Below are 22,755 nucleotides of genomic sequence, written 5' to 3' on the forward strand. Positions count from 1 at the left end.
ATTGTGTTTAACTGTATTTCTTTTTTGGCCTGTAGGTGGTGACATTGCTTAATACTTTGCTGCTTTCTGAGAAAGTGGGTTTCACCACAGCACTGGTGGTTTGTCCCCTGAACACTGTCCTGAATTGGCTTACCGAGTTTGAGAAGTGGCAAAAAGGAATGAAAGATGAGGAGAGTTTAGAGGTAAAGACTTGTCACTCTCCCAATTCATGAACCACTTTTCAAAAATCCATGCATACCTTAGTGATCTTTCCCGTGTTTTACAGGTGGTTGAGCTGGCCACAGTGAAGAGGCCACAGGACAGAGCGTACGCTCTCCAGAGATGGCAAGAAATGGGCGGGGTTATAATCATTGGCTACGAGATGTACCGAAACCTGACGCAGGGCAGGAACATGAAGAGCAAGAAGCTGAAAGAGATCTTTCAGAAGACACTGGTAGATCCAGGTATGCTGCTCTGGCTTGACACTTTAACTTTAACTGAAAAGTTAAAAAGAGAAAAATTCTCCCCTATATATGAAATCTAGTGAATGGGAAGAGAAACACTGTATAGTCTGATTTTCTATTCTGATTTAGGTCTTTTTCTGATTTGTGGCTTCAGTCTGAATGGTTGCTTTAATTGTTTTGATTTATTTAAAGCACTGCACGCTTTCATTCATTATAGCAACCGCACTTGTTGGACTATCCAGTCATAGTTGCTTCCTCTGCTGCAATCAGTTTCTTTTTTTTGTCAAAAGTAATTACAGTTTGCTACTCAAGAATATTAACTTATATACACTACACTTCACTACTAATTCTGTTCTTACTTGGTTACTTTATTAACTCTATAAAAGTCCTTTTGATATTAACATAGCCTACTAACGCATACTGTTGTGACTGTATGTGTTTGCCTGAAGACTGCCTGGAGCTCAAATATATTTTCTTTCTCTTGTCATAAGCTTCTCTTTTTATTCACTGACGCCAGGTCCAGACATGGTGATCTGCGATGAAGGTCACATCCTGAAGAACGAGGCATCAGCAGTGTCCAAAGCGATGAACTCTATCAGGACGAGGAGGAGGGTCGTGCTGACTGGAACACCTCTGCAAAACAACCTAATTGAATGTGAGAATACTTAGTTAAGATCCGTATTTGAAAAAAGGCTCTCAGTTGTCCTTGCTTTTAGACAGTGACTTTTTATTGAAATAACTTAGTACGAAGATTTTGTTGTTGCGTCATGAATGTGTATTTATAACTATGCATTGTTACCTTATCAGACCACTGCATGGTCAACTTCATCAAGGAAAACCTGCTTGGGTCAGTTAAAGAGTTCAGGAACCGCTTCATTAACCCCATCCAGAACGGTCAGTGTGCCGACTCCACGCTCCACGATGTCCGGATCATGAAAAAGAGGGCTCACATCCTCTATGAGATGCTGGCTGGTTGTGTCCAGGTAAAAAAAAACTGCCGGAGACAGTTGACTTTGATTCTCCTCATCCACCCTCTCGTTGTCTCCTAAAGTGGCTGACTGATTTCTGCTTCCCACAGAGGAAGGATTACACGGCTCTCACCAAGTTCCTGCCGCCAAAACATGAATATGTGCTGTCTGTTAGGGTGACTCCGCTCCAGTGTAAACTCTACAGACACTATCTGGAAAACTTCACAGGTGGGAAACACACTCTAATGAAGGTTTTTTGAGTTTTTGTTACACAGGAGCAAAGGATTATGATAATGGCTGCCCACTGGTCAGCTTGAGAGCAGCAGAGGCTGCAAACAGGGCTTAAACAGAATCAGATCTGATTGCTCGGACAGGGATTTAGCCCAGATTAAACCTTAAACAAAAACAAAATCCAATTGAAAGTTCCACTGTAAAAAGTGTGTAGTCTGGGACGAGGCAACGTCCCACTACAGAAATGTTCTCTGGACTGGTCTCTCACTTTAATGCTGTATTGTTAAGTCGTTTAGTGGACTTTCTTCTCTGAATGTGGCCCACTGTGGGTGGGGGTGTGTGTGTGTGTGTGTGTAGGAGTGGCAGCTGGCAGAGTGCCGCAGGCAGGGTTTAAGCCCAGTTTCCCACGTCTCCCTAATGAAGAGCCCTGGGAGAGAGGGAACAGAGGGTGGGGGGTAATAGGGGGAATGTGGGGGCATAAAGGAAGGGGAAAGACATTGTGAGGCAGGAGGGGGCCAGAGGTTTTACACCAAAAGTGAAAACAAAGAACAGGAGAACCGGTATGTTAGAAGAGGAGGACTGATGGGGGGGCTGTTGGTGGTATGTGCTGTGGCTCATTAGGCTGGGTTGTCCACGGGGCACAGTGCTGATGTTGTGACTGGCGCTGGACCTCCTCGGTGGTGTCTTTGGACCTAAGACCACCAGTCACTCTGCAGGGTGGGAATGGTCCCAAAAGTTTTGCTAGAGCTAATGTAAAACCCACAGTAACTTCTGCCAACATGCAGTGCAGGTACAAAGTTAACATGTAAACAGCTGTCACTCTCTTGCATTTGTGATGAGACCATAATCTTATTTAGCAGAAACATCACGTCTTCACATTCTAGACCTGACGTCTGTCACATGAGATGGGCTGACACTTTTTTGGTTTTATCTGTTTTGTGAGAACAATAATAATTTTTGTCTTTATTTGGTCCGTGGTGAAGTGGTTACAGGGAGAAATCTATGAGGGACAACAAAGAGTCGGAAATACAAAAATGAATAAATGAATACATTTATAAGTGTATAAATACATTTAAGATAAATGTAGAACAGCATAAATGAATATATGGGAAAATACATTAATAGCCTTTTTATCACCATAATATCTTATTTATTAATTTCTGCTTAATATTTGTCCCTCAGAAATCAACATTTAGGTTTTGTTCTATGTTTCCACACTCATCCGTATGCATGAGGAGGTTGAGGGCATGTGGTCAAGTACATAATGCAAACAAATATTCATCTTCCCCCTCGTTCCCTTGTGTGCAGGTGTGGGGAATGCTGTGGAGGGGGGCCGTGGCCGTGCGGGGACCAAACTCTTCCAGGATTTCCAGATACTCAGCAGAATCTGGACCCATCCCTGGTGCCTTCAGCTGGACTACATCAGTAAAGAAAATAGGGTAGGACCATAGAAGACTCCACTAAACACTTACTCAAAACTGGGAATACAAATTACAACAAATCTCACACATGGTTGGAAACGATAGAACTGTAGTGCTGACAGGTCAAGCAGCAGGGGAGAACATCGCATGTTGCCTCTGAGCCAGAATTTCTCCCTTATGCATCAATTGTACTACCCACAATCAGATGTGTTTGATGACCTTTATCACCACACAGACGAGTCTTAAACCAGCGATCTCTTGCAGGGATTCTTTGACGAGGACAGTATGGAGGAATTCATTGCTTCAGAAACCGAAGAATCCTCAATGAGCATGACCTCCGATGACGAGAAGGCAAAAAAGTAATATATATATATAATATTTGCGCAGAGATGACCTCATTTAACTGCCCTTCTCTATTGCATCCGCTACTCCTGCTGACCCCAACTCTTCCACTGTTCCTCCACCCTAATAGGAAAAAGAAAAGGGGAAAGGGAAAAAAGAATGACTCCGATGACTCTGACAGTGATGACGTGGAGGTCATCAAAGAGTGGAACAGCAGCTCTCGGGGCAAAAACGGAGAGGGCAGAAACAGACCAGAGCCTGTTGAGGAGCGTAAGTCTGGAGTATTCACGACTCATTAGGGGACATTGTGACCAGAGCCACATGTGGGAGATTCCTTGGTGAAACAAGTGATGCCGCTCGCCACCTATTTCCGCATAGAGGATGGTAGCCTTACAGAAGCCAGAAGCTCAGCGCTTGTTACTAGATTTCCTGAAAAATATCCCATTTTAATAAGTTGAGCCTGGGAGCCAGAAATTCAGGATTTAGGGACTAGGAAGGAAATTACATAGAGGACACTATACTATAGATTTTGTCGTATAATTAAATTTGTAGGATGAGGTATTAAGCTGTTCTCATATTAAAATTGTGAATAGATTTGCCCAGGAAAGCAAGCATCACTCATTTACTCAGACTCTGTACCTGAAGTGTAGCAGAAAATTGTGCAATAGTGAAGCCCAGAATTATAACCTTGTTGTCTTTGGTACAGTTACTTTTTTAGGGGAAACTCTGCCAGCCTTTACACTAATCTGTAACTTCATGTATCTCAAACAGCTCGGCCCTCTGGCTCATCACCAGGAAATACCTCTGCTGACTGGCACAGGGAGTTTGTCACCGATGCAGATGCCGAGATTCTGGAGCACTCTGGAAAGATAACGCTCCTCTTTGAGATCCTGCGAATGGCAGAGGAAGTGGAAGATAAAGTGTAAGTGTACCTGTTGGTTTTCGTTGTGACATAAAAGTTTTTAGCGGTTCATCCCAGAGGGACAGTGTTGTAAAATGTAGAGCTTGAACGAATTGGATGACAGATCAAAATCAGCCGATATGAGCCTTTCACGCATTGGAATCCGCATTGTGATTGGCGATTTGTGAAACTTTAATTTTACAACATAAATAATGCAGGAAAGAAATGCATTCATGTTGATATTATATGCTTGTGTTTGTTTTCTTTTAGTTATGTTAAAAAAAGTTTATGGTTAATCTGTAAAATTAGCCATAAATTCAATTCATTTCAAAAGGTTTTGATAACATCTTGCGTTAATGCAATAATTAAAAAAAATATATAAACATATTGATGTCTCATATTTGTCTCTCCCTATTATCTGTATCGACATTGGCCCACAAAAAATCAGTCAGACTCTAGCAATCCTGGTGTAACCTCAATCTTTGCTTTTCCTCAGGTTGGTGTTCAGTCAGTCTCTTATCTCTCTGGACCTAATTGAGGATTTCCTTGAACTGGCGACCAGAGCTAAAGATGAGGAAAAAGTGTCTCCATACAAAGGTACATTTTAAGTGAAGTCTGAAAAGGCCTTGAGGATTTTACGCAGTTGACATGTCTGGTAACATTATGCCACTGAATGATCCTATATTTGCACATGATCAGCTTTGTTGGTATGCTAACATTTACAAAGCATCTCTTGGTTTTATAATGTAAAGAGATTATCGATTACATTTTATAAAGTAAGTCTGCTATTTATGTAGTTTGAGGATGTTGTCCTAAGGTTCAATTTTGTGTTTTTATACTGTTGTCTTTAACATTAACATGGGGATTCCTATGGAAATGTATGTTTCACACTCGTGAGACAGTCCACATCCAGCACGGATTCTTGTTATCGTTGGTTTGCTTGTTACCCCTGAACACACACACCGCTGCTGGTGTAAGGTCATGTTCCTAATTAAACTTCAGCAGCTGTTTTTACTTTCATTTTGAAAATGATTAGACCTTGACTTTTTATTCCACAAAAAATGTTTGCTCAAGGGTTTGTAATTTGTAATGAAAAGATCACAGTGCTGTAATTGGAAACATACTGAAATGTTGGTTATGAAGGCTGGTAAGGGGGGGCAGCTATTTTGAAGGCTAAACACAACTGGCCTCTAACCAACACAGTCATCTATCTGCTGTCTGTTAATACCAGAACTAAGTCCTTTTGACAAGGAAAAGGCTCTTTTGATGGCGAGACGTGTTATTTTGAAGGCTCTATGGAGCCTTGATGGTGAAAAGTCAACAGTGTTGTAACTGTAGTGTGTCTCTGAAGGTGAAGGCAAGTGGTTCAGGAACATAGACTACTATCGCCTGGATGGTTCAACTAATGCCACGACCAGAAAGAAGTGGGCCGAAGAGTTTAATGACACCAGTAACGTAAGGTAATGTACCTCATATGAAACAGCACAGAAGAATATGGGATAATGTAAAACAAAAATTTCAGGTGCATCTAAATGCAAAAATGCTCTACAGATGGTAACGCAAGCTTTCTCCCTCTCTTATGCTTTCCTAGAGGTCGTTTGTTCCTCATCTCAACACGAGCCGGCTCACTCGGCATCAACCTGGTGGCCTCCAACAGGGTCATCATCTTCGATGCCTCCTGGAACCCGTCCTACGACGTCCAGAGTATCTTCAGAGTCTACCGCTTTGGCCAACTGAAGACCGTCTACGTCTACAGGTTCCTTGCCCAGGTGAGCTCAGTGGGCCGTTCTGTTTATGGATGTGCTGATATGTCAAATAAACCATCCGTGATCAGCCAGCCACAACTTCTGCTTCAAGATTTCAGTTCATGTGTTTGACACATTGTGATTTTGAGACTGTCCGTATCTGGAAACAGTTCAATGGACAGTTAGTGACGTAAGTTTAATTATACACTAGCACTGATGAAAGCACCTATCCCATGCTAAAAGCAAACTGTAATAACAGTGACCTGTTTAGGTAGGGGTAGGCAGTAGACACAATCACAGTTTCTTAAATAGACTGATGAATATGTAGAGAATATCAGTGACTTAGGAGACATTGCCTTTGTCCCTCATGAATTACAATGTAATGCATTGTAAGGTAACTTGCTCTTTTGAAAGTAGACCTTCATTAGTTTTCTTTTAATGGCCGTCCACTCATTCCATTCTCATATTTCAGGGTACAATGGAGGAGAAGATCTATGAGCGGCAGGTAACCAAGCAGTCCTTGTCATTCCGAGTTGTGGACCAGCAGCAGATCGAGAGGCACTTTACAATGAACGAGCTTGCCGAGCTCTACACCTTTGAGCCAGACATGCTGGATGATCCCTCAGAGAAGAAAAGCAAGAAGGCAACACCCATGCTCCCTAAGGTAAACATGCATATCTGCATCACATTTAAGTTTTTATGCGGAGATATGCATTTTCTAGATATTAATTTGAGCAGAAATCAGACGTTAAATTGGTCTTTGCCAAAGCACTGGCTGAGATATCACGGGCTTCTTTAAACTGAACCCCAAAGGAAATGCAGAAAAGCAAGCTGAAACCTATTAACAGTAGTAAAAGAGTCTTTTATCCATCAACCAACGTGGCACCGACTGCCTTTTTAAATGCCAAGCTTGTTTTTTCCATAACTTGCACCAAGTAGTATGTTCTTTCTTTTGAAGTTTAGCACTTCAGTGATAAACTGTTGTTTGGACACAATGCCAGCTTGTATCTTGGGTGACCTTTCCAGGATCTTTCTGTTTCTTCTCGTTTCCCTCATAGTCCTAAACCCGCCTCTTCTCTGCGTTGCGCAGGTGCAGTGTCACTATTTGGGCCCCCTGCAGTTTAATAAGAACACACATCCCTTACATAGGCCATCCAACCCCACACAGCTGCACTGATTTATCTGTTTACTGCTATTTACTAAATAGTCTTCTTATTGCAACATTGCTGCTGCCCTGTTATAAACCTGCTCCTTTTTTCTGTTTTCATTCATTCCTAGCGGTCTTTTACTTCTCTGTTGATCTTTGAATTAGTTCCATCCTTTCCTGTTCCTTTTCGCAGTGTGGCGGTTTCAACGGATAATTTTAAGTGGGTTTACCTCTTTGTTTTGGTTTGACCCGGGTTACGATGCAGAAATGTGTAAACAGAATGGATAAGAGACTCTGTGTATCTAACAGTTGCTCTTTCACTGGACATTCGAGAGGCTTTTCCGTGCACCTTAATGGAAAATCAGTTTTTCCATTTACACTGTCAAAAGATCTCTATCACTGTTCCAGACGGCGTATTAACAGGCAGAAGCACTGTGTGAATGCACTCATTCGGCAGCTGATATCATTGCTCTCATCCTCTATATTCCTCTTAAGGAAGGAGTAGCCTACTTAGAGTGCAGGCGAGCACTTTTATAGATTTGAAGAGGAAAGATGTGTTCACTGAGCCCCGGCCTGTTAGATGTGTATGATCTTTAATGAGTCCAGTGACATTTATGTGACACAGTCTTCAAGCTGGAGAGGCTGACAAGCTCTTTAACAAGCGACCTGTTTTGGCCAGGGGGTTGACTATGATGTTGCTGCAGGACTGCAGTATTACGGAAGGAATTTGCCGTCTGGAATGATGAGTCAGATGCCCTCCATCCCTTTGAGCCAACAGCGCTCTTCACAGAAGGAGTTATTCGATCTTCACACCGGTCAAGTGCTGTTTTCTCAGCCACAGATGTCATTTTGGTGTGAAACTTGCGTTCACAAGAGCCACTGAGGCGCTGGTGGATATTTATGCTCAAGAAGCTGAGTATTTTTGTCTCATCCTTCTGCTCATGTAAAGGGAAAACTCAACACATAACTGTTTTCTCTATCACTCCACCTTCCCCCTCTCCTGTTATGCTTCTTATATCCCACTGCTGTCATTACTCACCTCCATCACCTTGTATTTTACCTTTTTTCCTGTCCCCTGCAACTTGTCTGTGCTGATATCCCCACTCTCTTCCCCTGTCCAGCATTATCCCATCCCGGCTCCGCTCAGCCATCTTCACAACCATCTGTTGCCCTGACTCAACACACTGCCTCTTAATGTTCAAAGCAACCTCAGTAAAGTTGTTTTTCTTTTTCTCCCTCTGGCCTCCCGTGCATGATGAAGGGTCATTATTTAAACCCCCCTCTTAAAGATGTCTCTGCACTCTTCAGAGAAACTAATTGGAGACAAAGGAAGCAGGCTCACTTCCCCCTAATGACAAAGAAGTTCCATGCAACCCAGACATGAGATTTTGACTCCCCACCCTTTTTTACCCATTTCGTGTTCATCACTTGTATGCACAATGTTGACATGTGTACAAAGGACAATATGCATGTTAGTCTGGGGAATTTTTTTATACAGCTCTGCAGTGCTCCCTGCTTATGTTGCTGCGTTGTACACTGTGGTTCAAGGTGGCAGGCTGCGGGCGTATCTCACTCTGCGTGCCCTCAGCAGGTGATGGCTGCAGTGTTCATTAGACTCAGTCAGGTACACTGAGGTTGCACTTGAACCTCAGGAGCAGACCGGAGCAATAAGCCACACCATGTTCTCATTAGGGGTAGGAAGTCACTTTGACCTGGAAGGAAAACTCCCCCCTTAAATCCTCTTTCAGCATTTAGTCACCGACAATCTTTAGGTAACAGGACTTATATCCTGATACACGTGTTGTGGTGAACCCACCCTCAACCTACCCCAGGTACTTGTACCCTGGTAATAGGTTTCTCACACTTCCCAGAGTGCTCTTTGCCAGCTTACAGAAACCTGCCCGAGCTTGTTGCATTGCAGGTGGAAAGAGCACTAATGACAGTCACAGCGAGGCACCGAGCCATGGGCCTCATTTGCAGCGCTCAGTCTATTGGGAATACTGACTGAAGTTATCAGTGACTGTCCCTTATATGATATATCTCTGTGTGGCTGCTGAACACAAACATGGAAATAGATGATTGTAGAGAAAATACTGTTATGTCGGACATTGGTTTAATTCAGCTCAGCTGTCGTTTTGTCACTCAACAGGAAAAGTCGGAATATACCTCCAAATAATTAAAATCCCTTTGTTTTAAAGGGTGATACAGTTTTCTATGTACAACAATCCAGTGTAATGAGCTAAATATTACTATAAAATATCAGGGCATTGATACACTATGTTAAATTACATTGAGAACCCTTAGTCAGATAATAGAACAGCTTCTGACTCCCATTGCTTGCACACCTTTCTGATGATTGCTCTGTCTGAATACGATGTGACCAGTCATTTTACAAACCCCACAATCTGACAATCACACAGGTCCATGGCTATCCGACCCAAGCCGGGTTCAGACAAAAAATGTACAATGATATTTGGGTTCAGGCAAATTTGCATTGGCTGTACTGATTTTCACATGTCTGTAATCAGGTAAAATAACTAGCAATAACCATGCATGTCAAGTACATGGTAACACAAACTCAGTGTATTAACTGCATTGGACTTTGGTCACCCACATAACGGTGGTGGAACAGCCTACCATAACAATTTATCCATAGACCTTTTTTGAATTTACCATGCTATATGTAAACTATTACGATCATTAGTAAATGATCAACGTAAACCTGAGCGCTGTTACTCCTGCAATTTTGACTTTGGATCAAAAGACACCAGATTCGATTTTTAACCTCCTTTCTTAGTTGCGGTCATTTAATGTAGGAGCATGACAGACCGACTCAAATGATTATGTTGCAGGTGTCGAGTGTTGTCACTGAACTTCAAAACTCCAGTTTTCTCCCTGTGCACCTGCACCTTGGAATAACATGCAGAGCATATTTCCAAGTAAAATAAAGGTTTCGCATCATCTCTCCACCTCTTCTATGTTGCAGGATTATCACCCTGTGGGAAACAGCTGTTTAGTACATGGCCTGATTTTTACATTTAGATTTTTACTTCAGATTAATTCCAAACAAAATTATTTAACTTTTTTCCCTTCGTTGACAGTTCCACCATCATACTTTCACCGTCCCCTCATGAATCTATCCTGACCAGCCTGTCCAGGTCCAGCTGCCTGGACCTTATAGCAAGTTTCATTAAACACAGCCCCCCACTGCTGCTAGCTGAGGCTGTTTTTTATTGGAATGTGGAATTCTTATAGTCTTTGTTTAGTGACATGCACAATTTTGTTTTCTGTCAACTAGCTGACTTCTAGAACAAACCTCTGTCTTGTATATAGGCCCCTAGAGGGTATAAAGACAGCTCGGTCCTGAGGGTAGGGGTGGCTTCCTGATGTCCCTCACTATGGCCCAGTTTCTGCAGAGGAACTGTTTAGAGTGGGCCAATGGGCTTATGTGATTCATTTTTCTGCAGCTGGGGGAGAGGGAGTTTTGACAGGCTATGTTTAGGTATTACAAATATCTTAGCCACTCTCATTTCTCCTGTCTTGGCCCCCTCTGTTGCTATGTTAACATACCTGTGCGATAAAAGCAGTTTCTAGCAGACACCGCCACTTCAAATTCTTTCATGTGTCGTCCCCTTCCAGGTCTCTCACCTTTCGTGTGATCGAAGCAAACATCTGTTTTCCCCAGCTTATCTTCTTAACTTACTGCATTTCCTCTCCTACTGCACATTTAATGCTTGTTTAGTCTTTTTCTCTGAAGAAGTTTATTGTTGTGGCAATGACAAACAAAACAGTGACTGTAGAGGCCTAGTGAAAGTGTTCTTAACACATTAAAGGGCCGCTTAGGTGCAGGAAATTGGGTTAACATGGTTGAGAATGTTTTCAGCTCAAGAGAGTATCTGATAACATGGCAAAAATCCTGCCAGCACACAACCCGCTGCTATTAATGCTGGTGGGTGTTTAATTGCATCAGACCCTTTTAAAGTTCAGCGTCACCTACAGTCTACTGGTAAAGTATGTGTGGGCGCCTGCGCCAAGTAGTAAAGTCACCCCAAGTTTTCATCTCTGATGTGAGAGCTGCTGAGTTTGAAAAGTGCTTCACATCACTTATGGACTCCTGGCAGGTTAGACATTTTCAAAATACATTGACTGTCTGTACAAGAATTGGGCTTAAGAAGGCCATACCTAGTCGTCTTAATATAAAGAAAGGAAAGTGCTTCATATCGTGGTTCATGTTATGGATGTTTGATTATACAACAATTCTTTCACAAATGTGTCTACTGTCAGGTGAAGCCACTTATGAGGCAATGATTACCCGGCTGAGACTGAATCAGTTGAGATCAATAGAGATATCGTTCTCATCCTCACAGATGGGTTCCCCCTCCAGCATTACACCCATACATTCACATATTACATCCAAAAATACATGCTCTCTAATGCGAAATTTTGAAACGCTTTTCTAGATTTTACACAGTAAGAAATACCCACCCTGCACCTTCTCAGAGGGGTAATACAAATCGAGATGAGTGGGTTGATTTACCCTTTACAATCTCTAAGCATTTACCCACCCAGCGTTCTGCGCTTTCGCTTTTCAACTGCAGCAAAGCGATAGGCTTCCCCATGCAGCTCCATAAGGATGACAATAGCCCAGGTCAGATTACCTACAATCATTAGTTCTGGCTCGGGACACAAACACACACACACCGAGCGCAACAGGATGGGAGATGTGCTGGACCACCCCTGAGCCATTACTAGTGGTGATTTCTTGGGTATCCCAGAATACAGTTGGTTCCAGTGGGAGCGTTTGTACTGTCGTTTGACCTGCAGGTTCACTGACCTGTCAACATGAATCGATCATCACCTTAAAATACCCCAAAAATTAAATGAAAGTCTTTCTTTAACAAAGCTTGGACTATTTGAGCTGTGTGGAGCGACCAGGACATCTTTCACAGTGTTAGTTTCTGTTGTCTGTAGTCTATGATGAATACGATTTTGTTTCTGCATCATAGTTGGATGTACCTGCCATAATCCCCCTCCTTCGGAAAGGACTCCAAGCCAGTCGCAAAGCAGAAAGGGTGGACGTTTATGACGAATCAATGTGTCGTACGATGCTTGTTGTATCTATACCAGTGCCAATATAATTGTCTGCTCTGGCCTCTACTCTGGCCTTCATTTGACCTTGTGCTCACTTCTTTGGTAGAACAAACTATGATGGATGTCTTTTATCCGAGTCAGGCCAACAGGCTCGCCGGTGCTTTTATGTCCTAATTAGAGAGCAAAGCAGCAGCTGAATAGCTGCCCGTGCCTCTGCTCTGAAATGTCTGCTTGTTCAGGGGTGGCCTGGTTTTGTCCTGATTGAGTGTGATGGCTAGGAAACATAAACATGTGTCAATGAGGAGCAGAATCAGATCCAGGGCCCAGGATCTTGGCCGGGTTGATGGTTTGATAGATGCGCAGACGAGAAGCTCTTTGGCACCTATTGGTTCCAGCCACCTGAGCTGCCGTTCTCTGGAGTTGTGGAGAACCTAAAAATAGGTTATTGTGTAGTTTTGTTGCAGCTCTCGTCTCCCCTATTCAGGGATCCAGTTTCACTCCGTCTGGCCTGGTGTTTATTTTCAGTTTATTCAATACAGGTTCGCAATCACTGCTTAATTTCTTAGTGTGTTGTTTCTGTTTTATATATTTTTTTTTCTTCCTCAATACCAGTCACATGATTTATTTTGTTTACAACTTCAAGCTTATTGTCACCTTTTAAAATGAGAGGGAGAGGAGACATGCGGAGCCCCTCTTGGTCCATGTGTAGGTTAATGATGCAACTTCTGTATGACGTTTGTTTCCAGAATGCAATGCTCCAGTTTAATGTAAAGCTAAGTTGAGACAAAGAAAAGCAAACATGCTGCGGAGAGAGTAATTCAAACCAAGTTTGTGTGAGTGGAGCCTGGCCCAGCTCTCTTAATTTAACTCAGTATTGTTTTCATAAACAATGTAGTCATGGAAACCAGCCCCCCCCCCCCCCCCCCCCCCCCCCGCCCCAAAAAATACTTCATTTGTTGATTTTTTTATTTATTTACTTCATTTGGTTTTTATTCGTGTCCTTTTAATAAATTTATTAGGAAATTCAAGCTTTTTTTTATATTCCTTATTCCAAGTGTTGTGTTGGATTCGATTCAGGGATGTTTGAAATACCTCGTTCCCTCATCTCCTGCCAACAATCCACATGTGACCATTGAATGAAGGCTCAAAACTTGTTTTTTTAAAGACAGTTATAATTCTTCTTAATGAGGCATACATCTAAACATTGGATTTGAGCAGGAGTCCAAAACCACTGTTATTTTACTAGAACATTTTTTCCCTTAAGTAGTGTGCAGATATCTGAGCATTCAGGTGAATCCCTTAAAACTTTCATCAAAGACAAAACTCCAATTTGATAAGATTCTGTGCTGTGCCTATCAAGGAGCATTTTATTAGGAAACATTGTTTTAATACAGCAAAGATCTTCCTCAGTTCATATGTGTTACTTTGCAAAGTGCAATAAGTCAATTTGCTTCCGATCCGTATATCCCCAAAACTATTTGAGCTGATAGTAAGTAGATACATATGTTTTTTTTCATGTTTTTTTTTTTCACTCAAAAAGTCAATGTGGCCTTCGTAAGTTTCCCCCGGAGCCAAATCGCCCCCCCCCCCCCCGCTCCAGTGATGACTGTAAACCCATTGTGACCCTTTTCATCTTATTGATATCTCCCCCAATGCAGGATCCCATTCTGGCTGAGATGCTGCAGAGCAATAAGGACCAGATTGTGTGTTACCATGAGCACGACTCCCTGCTGGACCACAAGGAGGAGGAAGCCCTGAGCGAGGAGGACCGCAAGGCTGCCTGGACTGAGTATGAGGCAGAGAAGAAGGTAAGAGAAAAGAAGACACACAGAAGAGACATGCGTGCTGCATAGTGACATGTCCACCATTCCCCAAAACAAAGGCACACGTACAGTGTTTATCTCCTCTGTCGATCATTCCCCATGTTATTGACATCAAAGTGCAAGGTGAGCGGATCCCTCTTGTGTGGGTTTGTGATGTATCTGTATAATCCTTTCATCATGAGGAGTAAGCAGGTGACAGGGCTTCCCTCCTACTCCACTCATGGTCCTTTTTGCCCACCATCAGTTTAGTGATCTCCTGTACAAATAACTGAGGCTTTCCAAATTGCGTCTAGCATTAAGTACATAAGTCAATAGATGTTTAGGGACTCCTCGTATGTCTGCGTTACACTTTTCTCTCTTTTTCTCTTCTGCATTGTCCCCTCAGCATTCTCTTCCTTTCTTATGTTACAAATCAATGACAAATTAATGGGTTTTATTTGGGGGGGCGCTTAATGTTGTAAACGAGCAGAAGCAGGTCTCCCCCCGGTGTAATCCTAGATTCTAATTCACTCTAATGATTATTTTTCCAACACACACTTCCTCCTCTGCCCTCTGTGTGCCTAAGAGGCTTTCCCCTCAGAGCTCCTCTGCTTTTCAAGAGAACAGAGGGTTCCCATTCGCAAGGAAAAACTGCGCTGAGGTCGAATGTGAGGATTTCAATTGTGTTCGCATCACTGCAATCTGTCACACACTAAAAGATGGATAAGTGGTCACTTTCATCCATGAGAAGCTGTTCAGCTTCATGTTGTATACTCAGAGATTTGTAGGAGAAACAACTGGAACATAACCCGGCCTCTGCTAATGTCTTCACAACTTAAGGGTTTGGCCGTCTGTGGCCAGGAAAAGTTACGTGTATGAATATCAGACTTGCAACTCAAGAAACGGAACAAAAAATCTGTGAGAACATGATCAGGTGCCCACAACTGAACCCAGGAGCCACCTGGGATGACTCCAGCTCAGTGTAGAGCTCAACAAGACTCATGTCTTACATTTCTCACACAACATTTAGAAAATTTAGTCAAGTCATGATTTTTAGACTGTCTAAAGATGTTTGAGGTCTGAAGAGCATCTGAGGATGCAGCTGAAGTCAGAGGGCGGCTGCTTGTTAATGGCAAACCCAAACCTGAAGTGTGTGTGTGGTGTACTCGATCATGCGTGTTGTGGTTTTGTGGTTTTGAGGTTATGTAGTGTTTAGGCCTGCACACCTGTCTCTGACCAGGTCCAACAACCCCCACTGGCCCCAACACACACAGGCACAAGCGCGCACACATCCCTACATACACATACACCGGATGGCCAGATTACAGGGCACGGGACAACCATCTGCAGCAGAGGCTCAATTACACACAAACATTGGTATCCTGCTGGCCTTTACTGGGACAGGACTGTTTACATCTGGTCACTGCTCTCTATCTCTCTATCGCGCCCCCCCCCCCCCCCCACACACACACACACACACACACACTCACACATTTCTTACAAGAGGAGCAGGCTGACATCACACATCGTGTTTCTCCTGCAGAGTGAAGTGCGTTGAACGTGCCAAGAGTTACTGACAAGTTTACTGACTGAGGCTGACAGGCCAAGTGAGCTGTCGTCTATGGTCGACCACATTGATACATTCTCTCCTATCATGCACTTGGTGACACCTGCCTAATTGATGTATACTGATCATCTATTTCATTGGACGCTGGGGGGCCCTCTGCCTCCTCTCTCCCTCCTTTCTTTCATCTGACAGGGTCTCTCCATGAGGACCAACTACCAGACACAATACTCGCAAATGGAAATGGGCTCTCCCAACTACTTCTCCTACAACGTGGCGGCTTTGGCCTCCATGACCAACCAGCAGCTGGAGGTAAGTAATGAGCTCCACATGCCCCTCTCCTGCCTCACACCCCCCCTCTCCCTCCCCCACGGCATGGCGCCCCACATTCCTCAGACCCCACTGCTAATTGTGACAACAGTCTACGAGCCAACAAGCCCAGTCTGCCCCACTCCTCTACCCAACAGTTTGTACTGCTGCATGTCTGGGGCAGCAGCTATTTATACATCGTGGCTCATCTGACTGACAGAGGACATAAAGTCCAAGAGACAATTTGTGTTATAAGTTATTAGTGTAAAAAATACCGAGTGCTGACTTCAATCTTCAATTCTGGCATGTGAGAAATGATATTGTTACACTTCTATCTTTGTAATAAGAAAACACTCGTAAACTAGCTGACTTTAAACTCATTTGGAGCTTTAAGTGTAACTTCACCTTGCTCTGGACCTTTCTTCACCCATTGATCAATTTGAAAAGGCTAAGAACTGGGCAGAGGACTGATGGGAGTTGGAGAGTGACGGTGGAATTGTCGTGACATTTATAGGCCTTAAAAAAAATGTGCATGACATAGAATCTAGAGGCAGCTCTCGAACAGAAGGCTCTTTAGAAGTGGAGGACGTTTCTCCTCCTGAATCCCCTGAAGAGTGTATTTCTGTGGGGGAGGACCATGCTGGTCCTGAGACACATCAGTTCCAGCTGTTTGCTGCAGCGCAGTTACGCACAAAGGCTAATGTCGACAAATGATTTGTAATTACCAATTAATTAAACATCCAATAAATGGAGCTTGACATACAGGCATCTCTACCAATTATGTCCTTTACTCAGGTATCTGTGGGTGCACTGCAATATGCTGTCTCCCTTTAGAAAATGTGTTGTGGGGGGGTGCCAAAGGTAAACACTACACTACTGGAATAAGACCAGACAAGCTGCTCTGTAAACTCCATTTCCCCAGTCAGATCAGGAACCCGCTCATATTTGTTGAGACTTAACTTAAATATGAATCGCGCAAGGCCAAGAGTGACGTTGTGAGCCATGTTCAACAACAGCAGCCTGATTAGTATTTGTTTGGAATACTGTCTTTGTCCCCCTGATGAATATTGATGTTAACACCCTTGATAGCTGTGTGTTCTCCAACTCCTGATAACTTCTTTGCTACTTAGTCAGCACAGAGTTTATCAATCCCAGCCTGTATGTGGTTCCTATGTTCAGAGATGCTGGTAGTATTGAGATTAAAAACTGATTTGGTAGTTGCAGGTGATCTTCATGGCTTTTTGGCTCTAGAGCACTGAAACCCTAGATCACCTGTTGTAAAGTTGTGGCTGCTCAGTGAAGAGCTGCGCGATTCAGTGTCCCTATGAATGGCGACGTTCAAGATACTCATTTGATTCAATGTTAATTTCAAAAGTGTATATAACTGGTTTTAAGATCTTCCATCATGTAGTAAATACCAAATCCCCACAGTTACCTTTATTTAACCAGTGTCTTGTTTTTCTCTTATTTGTCTTCAGGAACTGATAAACCAGGGACGACAGAAAGTCATTGAAGCAACAAATGCATTGAAGACTTTTTCACAGGAGCCATTGGAGGACACCATTTCCAGACTGGTGAGTGTCAACACTTATGTAGCCCAGCGTCTAAATCAGTCTTTGTTGATAGTTATTCTTACTGCAAGAGTCTTAATCAGTCCAAAGAAGCATTCTTTTTCTGTCACTGAACTGTATTATGACTGCGATGGGGGCTGGAGTTAATGTATGTGAGCTGTCGTCTCTCCCAACAGTGGCAGGAGAACCCGGCGCTTACAGAGTTTCAGGTCCAGTCTATGTCCCTTGAACGTCAGGCCAATGTGGAGCAGGAGATCAAGCGCAGGGAAGCCGTTTACAGGGATGTTCTCACCAGGCAGCAGACGGTAAGAACTGGCTCTGGTAGTGTCATGTCTGCTGTCACTATTTTACCAGAAACTAGTGGGGCACTTAGAGAGCACATGCCTCCGCCAAGGCCAAACAGTCCACTTGTGTTCCATAATTTCACTAGATCTGCATTTTTATTTTGAGCTATACCTAATTGCACACACTTATAAATATAGGTCCCCTAAACATGCCAGGTGTTTGTGTCATCAAGGTCAATAAGTTATTCTTTGAAAAATCAACAAAAAGGTTTAACACCCTATCTCACAATGTTAAAGAAAATGGGGATACAATCCAAAATCTGCCTCAAAATTGAATGGGACCATCAGGAAAGACCTATATCACATCCTAACGCCAAGTTTCGTGGTAATCAGTCGAGCAGTTTTATGTAATCCTGTTCAATAACACACTAACAAACACAGACAAAAACATAACTGGGCCGAAAAATCCACATGGTTATTACTCTACTTTCAAAAACAATATATTGTTAATGGTGTTTCAAGTAAATGCAGTGTGTATACTGAATTAAAAAATTGATAAGTAGGTAGCAGTATTTATTTATTCACGCGCCAAGGACAGTCCAACAAGCCAAAGAGGTTGTGATCTAAATGTATAAATACGACAATTCAATTCATGCGATCAAAACCTAATCGTTTCAAGGCTGTTATGAATCTTCCAGGTCAGTAAATCACCCTGGTCTGCAGTGGTAGTAGTATCTGAGTTTTTCTTTCTCTGACCCCTCTCAAGCTCTTAGTTGACCTTGACTACATCTGTGTGACAGTTATAATCAACCTCAGACATCAGCTGTAGAGTTGTTGTTGTTGCTGTGAAGTCTGACTAAAACTGAAAAAATGTTCTCATCACTCAAAGTACTGTCCTGAGAAAAACAAACTGTGCCTTAGCGTGACTTTCCAGCCTTTGTTGAGGAACTGAAAAGAAATCTGCTTGATCACCAGCTGTTTGTAAATTCGGGTTTTATAGTAACTGCATTTTTAAACCTTCTGGAATTTCCTGCCTTAACTTGATGAACTTTGTGTGTTTTTTTTCTTAACACATATTTTGTATATTCTTGTGTTTTTAGGCTTATAATTAAGTCAATAATTAAATGAATCATTCCATTGTACCTTTTGAGATCATTATTTTGTCATATTAGATTTTTTTCTGGTGTATTGCTTTTATTTTCCGTTGTCCTTACATGTGCTCAGGTCATGTGAGGTTTGCAGCTGGTGGTTATTTCACTACAATAGTCATTCATAGTTGTTTGTAGTTAATTTGTCTGTCTCTGTTTTGTTTTTCTGTCCAGCTGATGATGTTCGTGCAGAAGCTCATCACCAACAGGAAGGTGCAGGAGCAGCAGCTGGCCATGGCTAACCAGGCCAGCTACCTGAACCAACTGGCCCTGCAGAACGGCATGATGGGAGGCAGCGGGCTCAACCAGATGGACCTGCTGGGACTCTACCAGCAGCTCCACGGCCAGCAAAGCATGGGCAAGAATCCTGGGCCCTCCAAGGGCCTGTAGGTCAGAGGGACTATTCCTCAGCCCCTGCCCACAGAACTAGCCAGCTCCCAGTGGCCCAGTCCAAGCGTGGCCCTGTAACTGAGCAGCGCTCAAAGCAAACCGGAGCACCAAGCAGAGGGTGGAGTAATTTTGAGACTAGGCCGCTGTCCGCTGGGGCCTCAAGTGGCCTAGACTCTCAGTCCTTTATTCTGTAGTTCACTGAGAGGAAGTGGAATATAATGTATAAATGACTGTGTGAAAGATCTGTTAGGATGTTTAACAGGAAAAAAAATGTATATACCGCCTTAATGTTATTCAAGTTCTATATCTTCATTTTTCATGTATTTAAAGACGAACAAGTTTTACCCTCAATGCTTTTAAGCATTGTTCTGTTTCCCCCTTAAGAGGGTTTCCATATAATTTAAACTCAGTTTTTTATACTGTTTTAAATGCCTAACTGAACTGAGTGGGACCAGTGTCGTTGGTGACAGGACTCCATAACTGTAAAGGTTTAGGGTTACATGATTATTAGCACCAGTAGATTCCTCCACCAATATCACCCACAGCTGTTGGTGCTGCAAAGTCCTTCTCTTCTTGGCAAATAGAAGAAACTGATGAGTTGACAAAAACTGAAAAAAAGCATAACAATTTTCGCCTTATTATATATTAGTTTCCTAAAAAAAAACTCTGTAAAGTTTTGAGATTTGTTCAGAACCTTTTTCTATTTTGCTTTTAAGTGTTTATGTAAGTTGTCACTGAACATGTTAATGGAATGCTTCTGTTGTTCAAAACTGCCTGCCCGTTCTTTTGCGTAAACCTCACTCCCATCGTCCGTGTTGTCTAGCATAGCACTGTGTGTCCTGTCCATCGTTTATGTTCCACTTGTGTTGATCCCGAGCTTGGGTGACTGATGGGGTCTCGCAAAGCGTAACCACTTCAGCCACGTATCACAGGGCCCAAAACGTTTCCCTTTACTCGTCTGTGTTTGATCAGATTAGACCTGACAGGAAGAAGTAAAAACGGAAATCTTCTTGTATCGGGCTGACAAGTGTTGTCTGCTTTGTGAGAATCCATCCTCCTGGATTACTGTAGTCTCAGCTGGCAGACTCCCAGACTACCTGTACTCTACTTTGGCACATTCTTGCTTCTAAATGCTTAAACTGGTGTAGCTGTTAAACATGAAGAATATGTGCATTTTTCATGAAGAGACGCCCACTTCTCAAGTTGGCGCCTGCGTTCGCACAAGGTGTATTTCATAAATGTTGAGAAACTTTTTTGCCCTCCTCTAAGAATGTTCTTATGTTAGATAATACACCAAGTTGATTTGCCATGAATTTGATCTGCTATTATCTTGATAAGTATTTAATATAACATTTAATAAAGTGACCAAAAGGATGAGCAACTCCTGTGTTTGAGTTATTTGTTTTTTTAAGTGCTCTGCATTCCTCTGCACTGACTGAATGTATAGTGGGGAATGTTGACATTCGGTTATTGGTTGTTTTTATTATTGAAGGTCTTCCACAAACTTTTTATTACACACCTGTATCATTACGTATCTGAAGCACGACTGATGGTGGATTGTTGAGCTTTATACTGACCGAGATATTTAAGAATATATAAAACGTCATGGTCAAATATTGCCCGGTAGTGTTAGGGGCTTGTTTTCATTGCCTTTATTAGACAGTCGAGAGAGATGAGGGACGACATGTAACAAAGCCTTCCAGATATCGAGGATAGTATGTGTCAGGTTTTAAACATACAGTCAATAAAGAGGAATATGTTGTGTGTAAAAAATTGGATCACACATTCTTGTTCAGAAGTGGATAAAAAGAACAATAGGCAGGTAGCCCAGCTTAGTATAATGACAATAAACTACTGGAAACAGCTAGCATGACTCTGTCACAAAATCTTCCTGCTTCCACAGAGACATTGTTCCTGATGAAGAACTACATGTCCCCATGTAAAAGTACAACTTTAAATTAAGTTGGGTTCATGTTAAAGGTTAAACAAGTTACAACGTGTTGACTGATGAGCTAGTAGGCAGATTTATGTTGCCATTGTTTGGGGCCAGACTACTCCCCTCTGCTCTCAGGGTCCATGCTAAGCTAGGCTAACTGTCTCCAGCCTCATATTTCCTATACACACATGAGAACAGTATGTTTCTTCTCATTTTGGCACAAACACAAATACATTTAGGAATTTAGTGCTACCCCTTTACGGCTGACGGATCCATCCTGGTGTCCCAGTGTTTCACACCCTCTGTCCCACTCTCTTCTCCCTTCAATCTTTCATCTATTTTCCCTCTCCCGGTATTGTTTTCATTTCTCAGTCTGCCAGGGTTTTCCCCTGCATGTCTTTGACTTTTCCATTCCCTCCCCCCAGGGGAGCTTGCTCTCACAGCTTACAGATATCTGCCAGTGGAGAAACATTACAACTATTGCAGATGTTGAAATGTTGATCCCATCCCCTCTTAGCCCCAGATTACCACCACTCCACGTCTGCAGCAGCACATCCCCGGTGGTTCTCTGTGGAGCAGGCAGCTGTTTCTGTCCGTTGAGACGGCCCCGGTGCGGACTGCCCCATGACGGGGTCTGTGGGGCCCCCGCCGCCAACAACCAATCGCTGCCCTAAACCCAGGCTGATGTGTAAAGCCAATTAGGAGCGGAGGAGTCGGGATCCAGTTGCACAGGGAGTCTGATTTTGTTCGATAGATGTGGGCTGATTAAGACCTCATGGAGCCAGAGGGGGCCTGTGCACATTACTGGGTAAAGGGTTTGTGAGGGCAAATTGGCTCTGGCTTGTACTGGTGTTGCAACTTCTCACCCAATTTCCTCGCAAATGCCACATGGTCCCTGCTTTACAGACATTACATTTAATACAACAACGGGCAAGCTGCATAATAATGGCATTTCAATAGAGATATCTCTGAGGTGAAGATTCTTTGAAGTGAATTAATTATCAGGTGAAAAAAGCACATCATGTTGGTGCTCAAGGAGAAGTCAGGGGAACACCAAAATCAACAGGGTCCATCCTCTGGGGACCTTGAATGTATATACAAAATTGCCGTTGAAATTGTTCACAGCACTGCACCGCGCACATGAAACACCAGGAAAGAAATGCAACATTCACATTGATTTCTGGTTTTAATTGGTACATCAGATTTTAATCAAAGGAAAAATAGTCTGTCACAATGAGTTCTTGATAGCAGGACAATTTTATTGTCATTTTCATTGCAGTTCTTCATAACATTTTTTTTTTGCTTTTTTATTTAGGTGTAATTTCAGTAGAATCTAACCGTCCAGATAACTTCAAGTTCATTACAAAATAAAGTCTTTGCAATAAATAAATATATAGATTTATATTTATACTTTATAGGTAGAAAATAAATATATTGTACATCTCATAAATAGGATCACCCA

At 42.7% G+C, this 22,755-nt stretch overlaps 1 protein-coding gene across 2 annotated transcripts in view; it reads left to right on the top strand.

Annotated features, from left to right (window-relative positions):
• atrx (ATRX chromatin remodeler) overlaps positions 1-20,738 on the top strand; it is a 30,205-nt gene extending 9,467 nt beyond the window's left edge. For both annotated transcript variants that reach the window (XM_062393521.1, XM_062393522.1), the window contains exons 17-34: positions 36-182; positions 266-443; positions 961-1,098; positions 1,251-1,426; positions 1,522-1,639; positions 2,951-3,081; positions 3,328-3,422; positions 3,536-3,675; positions 4,177-4,327; positions 4,803-4,903; positions 5,658-5,766; positions 5,898-6,075; positions 6,524-6,715; positions 13,948-14,097; positions 15,851-15,967; positions 17,443-17,538; positions 17,712-17,840; positions 19,142-20,738. In XM_062393521.1, the coding sequence (XP_062249505.1) occupies positions 36-182; positions 266-443; positions 961-1,098; positions 1,251-1,426; positions 1,522-1,639; positions 2,951-3,081; positions 3,328-3,422; positions 3,536-3,675; positions 4,177-4,327; positions 4,803-4,903; positions 5,658-5,766; positions 5,898-6,075; positions 6,524-6,715; positions 13,948-14,097; positions 15,851-15,967; positions 17,443-17,538; positions 17,712-17,840; positions 19,142-19,357 (2,562 nt within the window). In that variant the 3' untranslated portion in view covers positions 19,358-20,738. The remainder of the gene's footprint in view (positions 1-35; positions 183-265; positions 444-960; positions 1,099-1,250; positions 1,427-1,521; positions 1,640-2,950; positions 3,082-3,327; positions 3,423-3,535; positions 3,676-4,176; positions 4,328-4,802; positions 4,904-5,657; positions 5,767-5,897; positions 6,076-6,523; positions 6,716-13,947; positions 14,098-15,850; positions 15,968-17,442; positions 17,539-17,711; positions 17,841-19,141) is intronic.
• Positions 20,739-22,755: the final 2,017 nt, after the last annotated feature.

Source organism: Platichthys flesus, chromosome 8 (assembly GCF_949316205.1).
Source record: "Platichthys flesus chromosome 8, fPlaFle2.1, whole genome shotgun sequence".
NCBI classification, from domain to species: domain Eukaryota; kingdom Metazoa; phylum Chordata; class Actinopteri; order Pleuronectiformes; family Pleuronectidae; genus Platichthys; species Platichthys flesus.